At 36.9% G+C, this 12,126-nt stretch overlaps 1 protein-coding gene across 1 annotated transcript; it reads right to left on the bottom strand.

Moving 5' to 3' along the window:
- Positions 1 to 63: 63 nt before the first annotated feature.
- alkbh6 (alkB homolog 6) lies at positions 64 to 4,043 on the bottom strand. Its single transcript, XM_051894103.1, has 6 exons — positions 3,188 to 4,043; positions 3,022 to 3,090; positions 2,881 to 2,941; positions 907 to 1,058; positions 723 to 821; positions 64 to 645 (listed from the first exon to the last, which is right to left on the bottom strand). Exons 1-6 carry the CDS (start codon positions 3,239 to 3,241, stop codon positions 376 to 378), a joined length of 705 nt encoding a protein of 234 aa, XP_051750063.1. The 5' UTR covers positions 3,242 to 4,043; the 3' UTR covers positions 64 to 375.
- Between the last annotated feature and the right edge of the window lie 8,083 nt (positions 4,044 to 12,126).

Genomic DNA, 12,126 nt, shown 5'->3' with positions numbered 1-12,126 from the left:
GGTAAAGGATTATAAAAAAAGAGTAATAAATAAACAAATAACAATACTACAACAGTCAGCAAATACAGCAAAAATCCTTATTTATTTAGTTGTAAAATAGCCATTTGTTTAACTTTTCACTGAAAATGGTCAATGTAGATGCTTTTGTACAAGATTAGACAACACTGTAGACCTTTCAGCCTTCAGAGGACAAGTATTTCAAAGGCTGCTGCATAAACGTCACCCAGTAAGGTATCTACAGTGAGATATCCTTATAGACATGTACAATAATATATTGTAGCCACTTTTGTGCATTACATTTAGACACTTTGCTTTGGGGGTGTAAACATGTATAACCTGTTGGTCTAGTTCAAAGTTCAATCAAGTCTGATTGTGTCACTTCTTGCCAAGCAACAGATTGGCCCGGACGACTTTGGGAACGTGGCGGATGGTAAGGGAGACTCTGGTGCTACGGGGCAGGGCGTCGCCCACTTGAGCACCCGTTGATGAGAGATTTACCACATGCTCTGACAAAATATCCTCAGAAACTCCTTGAATACCATGCAGATAACACTTGTACATATCATCCTGGAGAATCAGTAGACTTTTTCGTTGTACCAACAGCGATAGCATGTAGCGGCTTTCTTCTGTTTGAGGAACTTCAGACTGCAGGGAGAGGATGAGAACATTAAGAGACTGCTGTTCGATAGTTAGATTGTTTGTGTGAGTCTGTCTGCTGCTACCTCAGTCTGACAAACAGGCTTGTAGAAATCTAGAACTGTATGAGAACCCAAACTGATAGTTGTTACTGTGGGGTGATACAGTGGTCCATCCTCATGAGGCTGCGGGAGAGAAGGTTGAAAGGGAAAAAAGGTGGGTTAAAAATGATAACTACAGGAAATTAAAAGGAAAGGTACTTCTCCTCACCATAATTCCCTCCCCAGGCTGGTATTCATTTACAAGCACATGATTAGCTGTCTTTCCAGCAAAAGCTCCAAGGGCAGATATTTTCTCTGTGTACTTTAGCAGCCAATCAGGGAGTTTTTCAGCAAGCATTCCTTTGGGATTTGGCAATCCACCTGTAACAGGGAGAAAAAAAAAAAAAAAAAAAAAATCAATCAATAATTTTTTTTTCAAATATCCCATAATCTTTTTTGATGTCATCAAACAGAAATAAGATAATGTATATCTAGGGTTGGGAACCGAGAACTGGTTCTCATCCGGAACCAGTAGCCTAGTGTTTTTTGAAAAGAACCGTAACCGTGCAAGTTTTCTAAGTTTCGGTTCCGAAAACGGCTCTGGTGTGATGGGTGAGCGTATACTTTAATAGAGTCATCTCACATCATGAATATTATAGCAATGAATAATTAATGAATTATTAATGAATTATAACATAAGTATACAAAAGTTTATTATTCAGATAGAGACGCTGATGTTTATGTATAAAAAATTACCTTCTGAAAGTAACTGGACTTCAAATAACGACTGTATCGATTGCATTGTTACGCCACTAGGTGGCAACAAATTTACTGTTAAAATGTGTCTATCATTGAATCATTCTTTCAGAAACAAATCTTTATGAATCCAACTTACTAAAATATTGTTTCACCTGTCTGAATCTTACATGTGTGTTCAAGCATCTTATCTAATTTGTGGTAACACGTTACAATAAGGTTAATTTATGAACTAACCATGAGTGATACATTTGTTACTGTATTTGTTAATCTTTGTCAATGTTAGTTAATAAAAATCCAGCCGTTCATAGTTTGTTCATGTTACTTCACAGTGCATTAACTAATGTTAACAAATACAACTCTTGATTTTAATAATGTATTAGTAAATGTTGAAATTAACATTAACAAAGATTAATAAATGCTGTAGAAATGCAGTTCATTATTAGTTCATGTTAATGTAGTTAACTTATGTTAACTAATGAACCTTATTGTAAAGTGTTAGCAAATTTGTTGAGATTAACAGTCCGTTAAATTCATTTTACAAGAATAATAAAGACAAAAAGGACTGTTTGATTCGAGTATTGTGCATTTTTCCCTTACTACTATTTTTTATTAGTGGTTTAATTATTTTAATGGAACTGGAACATTTCTCACGATTCCTAACCCTAAGTATATCTGACTATAGTGATTAACCCTATAAAGTTTATTGTATCATATTTCTAAGGTGGTCTCTAAATTATTAACATGATCAAAGATTTGCTGAAAATCCTGTTGCGCACAATATACTACATGCCTTTTGCCCTCTGATTGATACTTCATACTTTTTTTAGAAAGTAAAAGGCCTATTAGTATAATTATTAAAATTTCCAATTTTAGTTCATGGTACATGTGCCTTTTTGCTGTAAAATCTGCAATGATTTTTTTTATAAAGTAAACATAAGAATAACTTTTATATTGTTAGTAATATTTCAAAGTGAACATTTACTAGACTGAAGCAACTTGGGTGTATTTCTGTGTCCATACATACTTTTTTAGAAAAATGTTAAAATGGTTTTGTCCCCAATATTTTAAACTACAGAGATTTGATAATAAAAATAAGCATTTAAATATCATCTTACTAATACATATTATTAGGAGATATTTATATGTATTGGTCTGCTATTCTGTTGAAAAAAATCTCATTTATTTACATTACAATCAATCAGAATTTTATCTTTTGCAGTTTGCTAAGTTTGCTCTGGGTCTCTGAATAAAATTGACTCCATATATTTCATTATACTATAAGGTTCATAAAAGCCTGATGTATCAAATATGATACAAAATATTAAACACATAAGCAATTTTTTGTTGTTGTTGCTTAATATATATTAATCTTCAGGTTCAGTAATAAACTGTTCCATTTTTAAATGCTTATGTAGCGTGTCAAACATAGCCTGTTAATACTGACCCCAGTTCTGTAGCCTCCTTCCTGACAATTGTGTCCACTTGGGCTTAGGAGCTCTGTATACCTTACAAAAGAGACAGGTCAGAGTGTAGATTACTGATGTTATGTGTAGATAGTAGGATTACAACCATTTAAACGTCCTACCTGCTGCAACAGATACTCCTCCTCAGTCTCCGTTATAAAATTTGGAAAGTAATAAATAGTTGGAGGAGCCTAAGTGTCAACATTAAGTACATTAGAATTAAAAACAATAATATACGTTTATTCAAACATTAAACATTCAAACATTATGACAAACCTCAACGCTTACCTCTTTCACAATGTATTTTTCCAGGTCAGTAGCAATGTTACATGGATTTGCCATCGTTCATGTGAATATTTAACCATCACAGATTTATTGGCAATGCAAGAAACTGACTGTCATTACACTCACGAGTCTCGAAACAAACATTCTTTAAAAGCAACTACATCTATAAGATGACAAACATAAAAAAATAACTTAATTTATGTTTACAGTGGCATTTAAGTTCTAAATCACTGAACTGTTGCTGAATGAGCAGGAAGGATTGTTCACTGAAGTGTTTGGTATGCTTGAAGTTTTCCTCGTGTACTCTCTGGTAAAACACGTGACTTACCGTCGCCGTCTAGAGGTTCGGAGCGGGAGTGCGCATTACAGAGGGCGCTGTGACTATTGAAACGAGTCGTCAGGAATGTAGCCTACGCATAAAGCATAAATATCAATAGAAGACCATGATGTTTTAGCGCAGGAAGTACACGAACGCCTCCAAAACACTAAAGACAGAAAAAAATATTAATTTACAAAAACAAATACATTTGTTTATAAAATCAGATAGCCAAAGATGGTTTGCTAGTAAGTGGTAAAAGAATCCTAAAACACTTGCATTTGTGTTTATAACTACAGGGACTACCTTTCTCCCCCATTCCAGCTGAAATACCCCCTCCTTCTCTATGTCTTTTTTTCTCTTTCCCATCTTTTTCTTCCAACTCCCAATTTGAGCCTGCAGCGCTGCAGCTCTGGTTTCCATAGCAACGGCAGAGCAAGAGCCACATCTTGAATCAGCCATGGTTTCCTTCATTAATAGTTATTGATCAGGTGTGATAATGCTAACAACATCAACTCCAGGAGCACAGTGCGGGACTGCATAAGCCTTCATCACTCTTGACCACTGGAAGCAGAGAGAGAAATAGACCAGCATGTAAATGTGGAAACTGGCCACTGCAGTGTTTGTTGCATAAACAGAGCAAGACCAACAACTGTGAAACACATAATGTAAATTTGAAGCATAATAAATATCATGTACTCCTTGTCTTTAATCCATAGTACGTTTGTATTGCTCAGAGCTTCATGCAGCATTAGAAATGCTTACAGTACACAACTGTTCTGATGGTATGAATCATTCTGACAAAGCAGTATGATTGGGTGTTCGTGTTGTAATATGCATTTACCAGGTTGTAGTATTGCGGTTTTTAGGGAGTTTGGGTTGCCAGGGTTACGCAGAAATAGTGATGAAATCGTGACAGGAATACGCCTGTTTTCTGACACACTCTCCTCAAAGCCACGCTCCACACAAAGTTGTCGCCTTGACAACATGATTTAATGATGAGATCCTCCCCTACAACTATCTTCGAAAAACAGACACATCTATAGGAGAAAGCAGCAAACAGAGCTACAGTAATCTCACAGATTACTTCAGTACATCCTTCTCCTATGATCAGACAAGACACTGTTCTGCCATTTGAAAAGGGGAAGGCGGCTTGATTGTATTGCGCACATTTTGCCATAACGGTCTGTTTTCATGCATTTCTGATGTCCTTGAATGTCGATGAAGGTGACAGAGCATCTCATTGGTTTAAATAAGTCTCATTTACAGCCGAGCTCTCCAGATGAAACTGGACTGCTAATGGCACTAATGTTACAAATAATTTATTTTCTATTATTATTGTGATCTTGTACACTGCGCTTTAGACTCCTATAATCGGTGTTGCATAAATAATGTTTTATTATTCACAGATATTTAGTACTACTAATAAAGATGTCTTTGAGATTTGAAGATGCTGTAATGCTGCACTGAGCTTTCCTGGGTTGCTGCTACAACGTACACGCTTGATGTGTGTCTAATGAAGTACGGTATGACATAAAATAGTATGTGACATGTTTTGTACTGCCAATAATCATGTCTTATCTGCAGTGCTGCCTCTGTATTTGTGTCTGTGTAAGCATGTAAAATGTTGGACAGTAGTAAATTTTAAAAACTGCCACAATGCAGACAGCACACTGAATTAAAGGGTTAGTTCACCCAAAAATGAAAATAATGTCATTTATTACTCACACTCATGGCGTTCCACACCCGTAAGACCTTCGTTAATCTTCGGAATGCAAATTAAGATATTTTTGTTGAAATCCGAGGGCTCAGTGAGGCCTGCATAGCCAGCAATGACATTTCCTCTCTCAAGATCCATTAATGTACTAAAAACATATTTAAATCAGTTTATGTGAGTACAGTGGTTCAATATTAATATTATAAAGCGACGAGAATATTTTTGGTGTGCCAAAAAGAACGAAATAACGACTTATATAGTGATGGCTGATTTCAAAACACTGTTTCATGAAGCTTCAGAGCATTATGAATCAGCGTGTCGAATCAGCGGTTCGGAGCACCAAAGTTATTTCAGCAGTTTGGCGGTTTGACACGCGACCCGAATCATGATTCGACACGCTCCGAAGCTTCATGAAACAGTGTTTTGAAATCAGCCATCACTATATAAGTCGTTATTTTGCTTTTTTTTGTCGCTTTATAATATTAATATTGAACCACTGTACTCACATGAACTGATTTAAATATGTTTTTAGTACATTAATGGATCTTGAGAGAGGAAATGTCATTGCTGGCTATGCAGGCCTCACTGAGCCATCGGATTTCAACAAAAATATTTTAATTTGTGTTCCGAAGATTAACGAAGGTCTTACGGGTGTGGAACGGAATGACAGGTAAGTAATTAATGACATTTTTGGGTGAACTAACCCTTTAAGGCGAGAGTGTGAGTGTGACTGTATAGTTTCAAAGGCTTTACCCATCAGAGCTTTGGAGGGTTAAAGTCATAAGTTGCGTCCCAAATGACGCACTATACACTATGCACTTATACACTATGCACTTATGCACTATGTACTTATGCACTATGTACTCATCCATGTAGTGTATGAATTTTAGAAGTTTATTTGTCAGCAACATAATTAAAGCTGCGACAGTTGAGAGCATGAAGTGTCCAACATTCCACACTTTATTTTTTACGTTAATTTAGTGCATCAACCGGGTACTTAAAGTGCACTTTTTCTTTTTGGAATTTTCTGTGTGAACGCACTACCCGCACTATTTATAAAAACCGTCATAGAATAGTACATAAGTACGCGAATTAGGACACACCTATAGTGTTTTGACTTTCTGTATGGCTGCCATGATTGTTCTCCCTTTTAAAGTACCCTACGAAGGCATCATTTATGCTGTTTAGAATGGCTCCTGCCCCTATAGCGTTAAATTTTGTTTCCCACCATTATTGATGTACAGGACCTTTTCCCAACATATGGCATATCAATGTTTAAATATTTATATATAGATGATGTTGTTGCATCCTTTCAACAGCTCTTAGATACGTTTTCAATGCCCAACATTTTTTTTTTTCCTGGTATTTGCAGGTTCGTAGTTTTATCTGTGATAAGCATCCTCAATTTCCTAGTCTCCCCACTACAACCCTCTTGGATTCATTTCTTGAACCGATGTCTATTGGGAAAGGGATGATTTCACATATTTATGATAAAATATGTTGCCTACATAGAAGTTCACTGAGAAGACGACCTATCAGAAGATATTCCAGATGAATTATGGGAAAAGTATCTTATATTGGGTACATTCTTCATCTTTATGTGCCAATCATGGTTGGATCCAATGCAAAATACTCCATCGTACTCACTGGACTAAGGTCAGACTCTCTAAAATTTAATCTGTGACGGCTATCGCCAGGGTCCCGCAATCCTGGCACATATGTTCTGGTCCTGCCCAAGTTTACATGGATATTGGGTTCAAATATTTAAGACAGTATCAAAGGTAGTTGGGATAACAATCAAACTCAACAATTATAACAATTACCAGTTCATCACAAAGGCAGACTTTGTGGCCTTTGTATCCCTTCTGGCTAGACGTTTCATTCTAATGCATTGGAAATCATCTATGTCACCCACCCACTCAATGTGAATTAAAGAGATTTTTCACTTTATCAAACTGGAAAAAAAAGGCATTCACTGAGGGGCTCATCCAAGAACTTTTATAAAATTTGGGGCTCTTTTCTTGAGTATAAGGAAACGTATAATAATAAACTGATAATAATGATTTCATTTTATTTTCCCCCAGTGGGTGACCACACTTGCATTCAGTTGTTTAATTTTCTCATGCTAGTTGGCACAACTGCAGAATGTGTTAATGAGTTAAATTAAAAGTAGTTTAATTCAGGTAGGTCTAATAGTAGTAAGTAAAAATACCACAGAAATTGAATAATCAAATATAAAATACCTCTGCATAGTCATAACTGTATAGATTAAATATAGATTAATCCTTATTAAAGCTTTTCTTTTGTTGTTTGATTATCATTTATAATACAGACAGCCAATAGTAGACAGTAGCATGTTTTAAAGGCTGCTGTCACTAGACCTAATGGACGGAGACAATATGCTGTTACACATGCTGTTCACATTCACATAACCAACGCGAATATACGCTAAGACGGGCATTTTGACATAACTGTGTGTGTATTTGAACGTTTATGTGTAATAAACCGCGAAAATCTGACACTCGCGAGAGGCGGCTATGTGTGTGCGCTTTGGTTGAGAGCGCACTGACTGAAGAGCGTCTCTCAGAGAGCGCGCGCAGTTTTTTCTCCCTAAGACATAGCTCACATTTTACCGTAATGTTCTTGCCTACCTGTGTCAAAAATAGTGAAGTAATTGGAATATTTCCATTCTGCAAAACAGATGTTCTGCCGACATCGACAGACAGCGACTACACAGCTACCTGGTTCGAAGTTGCGAACTCACGCGCAACTGCACTACAGCTAACGATTTTAAAGAGGCAGCGTTCACTTTTACCTTTAGACGACAAATTTAGATTTTAAATTCAATATTGATTTATACAGAACTGTTGAACTAATTTACAGTATGTAACGCAAGTACATTATATGTGACTGTAATTAAATTACCTAAAAATGAACAGTAATCCCTTACTTTTTCAGTGGATAAGTAATTTAATTACAGTAACGCGTTACACCCAACACCTTTTAAAAAAACACGCAAAATGAAAAGAATTCATCTTCTTTTAAAAAACAAAACATCACCACCTTGACACCTAATTAACCATCTTCCAATACAACATGTGTTGAAATATCAACAAGTTTAAAAATTCATGTCTGCGAAACATTACACTCTCTAGTAGGCCACTTTTCTGTCACAGACAGCAGATGCCTGATTTATCGGGTGAGTAAGACATGCTTTTAATGAGGGGTTGTGTGCGGAGAAAAGATGTACTTGTCTGCTGTGGGACCTGTGAAGTCATTGTACAAGACATAGTAAAATAACACATCGGCATATGTAAGTTTGAGCTCTCACACTTTGGCATTAGGCTACCAATCTTTTATTTTGTCTTCGTGGACATTTCTGCATATAGAAAAAGAATGACTTAACAGTGCATGTCTTATCACAAAATACATGCTGCTGAGACGAAATCCAAAAGTATTAATGACTGAAGTCTAAATTCCTGAAGTTCTAAAGGACTGGAAACACTGGGATCCTTAACTAGATTTCATCATGATAAAAGAATCCCCTCTGATCTTTTATTTTCATCATACATGGATTTAATAAGTTGTCATGAGCCTTGTGCAGAGATAATGAGCCCTTGGGTCTGTTATAATGAAATGTTCCGCTACTAAACACCAACAAAAAAAACAATTGATTTTATGACCCACAGAGTTGGTACCACTGGGCCTCTAAATGAATTTTAGTTGTCCAGCGATGTCCCACTATGACACCTAGGCCTATTTGGCTAGTATAACCTAACCATGAATAATAAGTATTATTAAAAATTACAGAGAATAAAAGAACAGCAAAACAGCCACTATTATAATATACAGTGTTTAATTATAGTACAGTAGGCCTATACTACAACATAATGTTTGTTTTAGCTATACAGTGTAGGCCTACCTGTGTTAGGGAGTAATTTAGTACTGAGACTAGCGACGCTAAAATAAGTAGCTTAACGTTACATTTTTAAAGATTTGTTTTAATAGGCCTACGTCTGATCTCAGGGAACAGTGAAATGCTCACCTTGACGGTCCTTTTCTGTAGGAAAATGATGAAATGATGATCTCATGATGAAGCGATAGAAAGTCCGATCCTAAACGAGCAACTTTCTTATATATTTTTGGGAAGTCAGGTTTATTATAGTGAATCGATTTATCCTAAACGGCCGCTTTATTTTTTCATTGTTCATTCCTCACACCCTCACGCGTTGAACAAAGCCGGATGCATTCTATAAAAAGCGATTCACTAATCAGAGTCTGTATACAGTGTACCAATTTCACCTCAGTTATGTAAATTAGGTTGTTTTTGTTGTATTTAGTGTAAGTGCGATAGCTACTCTTTATTTTTCATACATTGAATTTCATTTGTGCCAGAAATAGGCTACTGTTTAGATTATTTTAGATAATAATTATAATTTATTAATTATATCATTGGGTAGCATCATCATCACACACATGCATCGTGGTGCTCACATGTACAGAGTTGGCCAATACTGAGCCAGCGTTCAGATTTCATCAAAAAATCTGTGTTCCGAAGGTTAACGAAGGTCTTACGGGTTTGGGACAACATGAGGGTGAGTAATTAATGACAGAAATTTCATTTTTGGGTGAACTAACCCTTTAAAGTTAGTGTAGGCAATTGCGGAAAGACTAGTTTTGAAAGCATGAGATCCCACCCTCCCTTCAGAGCACTCTCTAAAGCCTGCAAAGCATCATGAAAGAGAGCGTTAAATGATCTCTCAATAACATTACAGTAAAAATGAATGTAAACAACTTACAGAACTCTACTTGTACCACCTGACTGCTACAGATTCATTACTGTTGACATAGAAACGCATAAAATCCGAGTCTGAGGATGTGAACAGCTCCGGGTAGAACGTCACCATCTCGTAATTACGGTTACGATATGGAGTGAACGCAGCATAAGCTCCTTGTTTTGGTTCAGGAGTAACAGTAAAAGGTGACTGCTGTTTGTTTTTGGCGCTTGGTTAATGTCTGTCTTCAACTCTGATGCGGTGTATGCGCTGTTCTTCTTCTGCTCTTTTTCCTGTTGTGGCAGTTAGTAAACAGTGTTGTATTGCCGCACGCGCCCCCTTCTGGATTGCAGGGCGGATCGCCCGTGAATGTATTCGTTGTCTGATAGCATGCACCTAACCATGCAATTATTCTACATAAACTGTTGCACTCTTTTGGTTGGGGGATGCTCTCTGAAATTGGTCTGAGATCCTCCTGGCCGTGATTAAAGCATATTCAAAGGTATTGTTTGGAGTCCGTCTGATTACTGCTGCACAGCAGGCTAGACACTAGAGATCTTACTTCCATTCCCAAGCGATAGCGCTTAAGTGGAACACTAGAGACCTTATTCCCAAATGATAGTATTCAAAAGGGGCAAGACATCATCCGACTTGAAGCAGGTGTCGAAGAGGAGACGCCTAGTAGAGTATACATTTGTAAGTGTCGATTAGGAGACACCCAGGTTAACTTAAGTCAGGTCAGTTGTGTAGGGGAAATCTACCACAACATATAGATAGTATCCAAAAAGTTTGACATTAAGTCTGAGCAGTGGCGTGCACAAGGAGGGGGCTGGGGGGGCTTGAGCTCCTGCCCCTTTGATCGCGAAAGTGAAAGTGCCCCCCGGAACGCGATTTCGGCCGAGGGAGAATTCACCCCCGCCCGCCCCCCCCTCCAGACCTTTAGACTGACAGCAGAAGGTCTGGACTTTATCGCAGCTTTCACTGGCCAAAGACTGCCCAAGAGGACGTTTGACTGACATGTAACAAAACCAATCACAGTTCACTTTGTTCCGCGTCGTTTAGGGGCGTGAAAATATAATGTCGATGTCCCTACAATAACAGATCAGTGTGTTTTTAATAAATTATTCATTCAAGAACGTTGTGCAAGTTTACTGCAACAATGGAGCTGCGAACGTCACATACTTTTAAATCCAGCATTTAGTTGATCCTGATAAACGTTTATTGTCATTGTTCTTTTTCCATGAGGGGGTTTGGCGTCACGGCATTTGCTTAGCACCAGACAACCAATCGTGTAAAAATGTCAAATGCTGACAGAAAACGCAACAATTTGTGTGAAGAAGAGAACATTTGATTCCTACAATTATAGTCCGAAATGTCCATTCAGTATAAACTCGATTGTACAGTCAGCAATACGAGGATGCGCAGTGCTAGAGCCTTTATGTAAACAGGTTGCATGCTGTGTTCATCCAAACATTTTTTGAAATTGCTCCGTTTATGTGGTTATGAAATCTGAGTGACTAGAGGTGATCAAGGTTTCACTGATATTTTGGCCAACAAACTCTTTTGCCTGAAAATGTCTCTTTTTTTTGCAGTTTTGTTTGCATTTTGCAAACACATTGCACGTTCTGAGCTTTTAAAAGCCATACGAACTGAACAGACCAATTGTCTGCACAATATGACTGGAGCCAAATTGTTTAATTTTGCATGCGAATCACCATGGAACAAAAGTGTGATGAGATTTGTGCGAGCCTTTCTTATCGCGACACTGATGATAAAATGTGCAACCCATTTGAATTCTATTGAGAATTCCTTTGTAAAAAAGAAGTGTGCTTAATTGTATTGAATGTGTAGGCTACTTCAAATCTTAAAAGTACACTTTTTAAAATGAACACTTAATATATAATATATAATATAATTAAAATTAAAGGTCACTTAAGTGTACTGCAAGAAAGTACACACTTATGACAATATTTCTTAACACACTTAAGTGCACTTTTAAATAATGGTTTTGTAGTGCTTTAAAGAAGTACACTTATTTTGATATATTGACTAATATACTAAAGCGCATGTAAAATAATTTATTTTAATTTCAACTTAAGTGTGTTGTCAAAAATTGCATTTGTTATATATACTG

The sequence above is a fragment of the Ctenopharyngodon idella genome, chromosome 5 (assembly GCF_019924925.1).
Source record: "Ctenopharyngodon idella isolate HZGC_01 chromosome 5, HZGC01, whole genome shotgun sequence".
In the NCBI taxonomy this organism is placed as follows: Eukaryota; Metazoa; Chordata; class Actinopteri; order Cypriniformes; family Xenocyprididae; genus Ctenopharyngodon; species Ctenopharyngodon idella.
The sequence above is the reverse complement of the archived record's forward strand: the minus strand, read 5'-3'. Positions and strand labels throughout refer to the sequence as shown.

Excerpts from the sequence above, each read along its gene's own strand:
- alkbh6 (XM_051894103.1), bottom strand. The coding sequence starts at position 3,241 with ATGGCAAATCCATGTAACATTGCTACTGACCTGGAAAAATACATTGTG. Across the intron at positions 2,942-3,021 it reads AGGAGTATCTGTTGCAGCAG|GTATACAGAGCTCCTAAGCC; the intron begins GTAGGACGTTTA and ends CTCTTTTGTAAG. Across the intron at positions 822-906 it reads AGCCTGGGGAGGGAATTATG|CCTCATGAGGATGGACCACT; the intron begins GTGAGGAGAAGT and ends TCTCTCCCGCAG.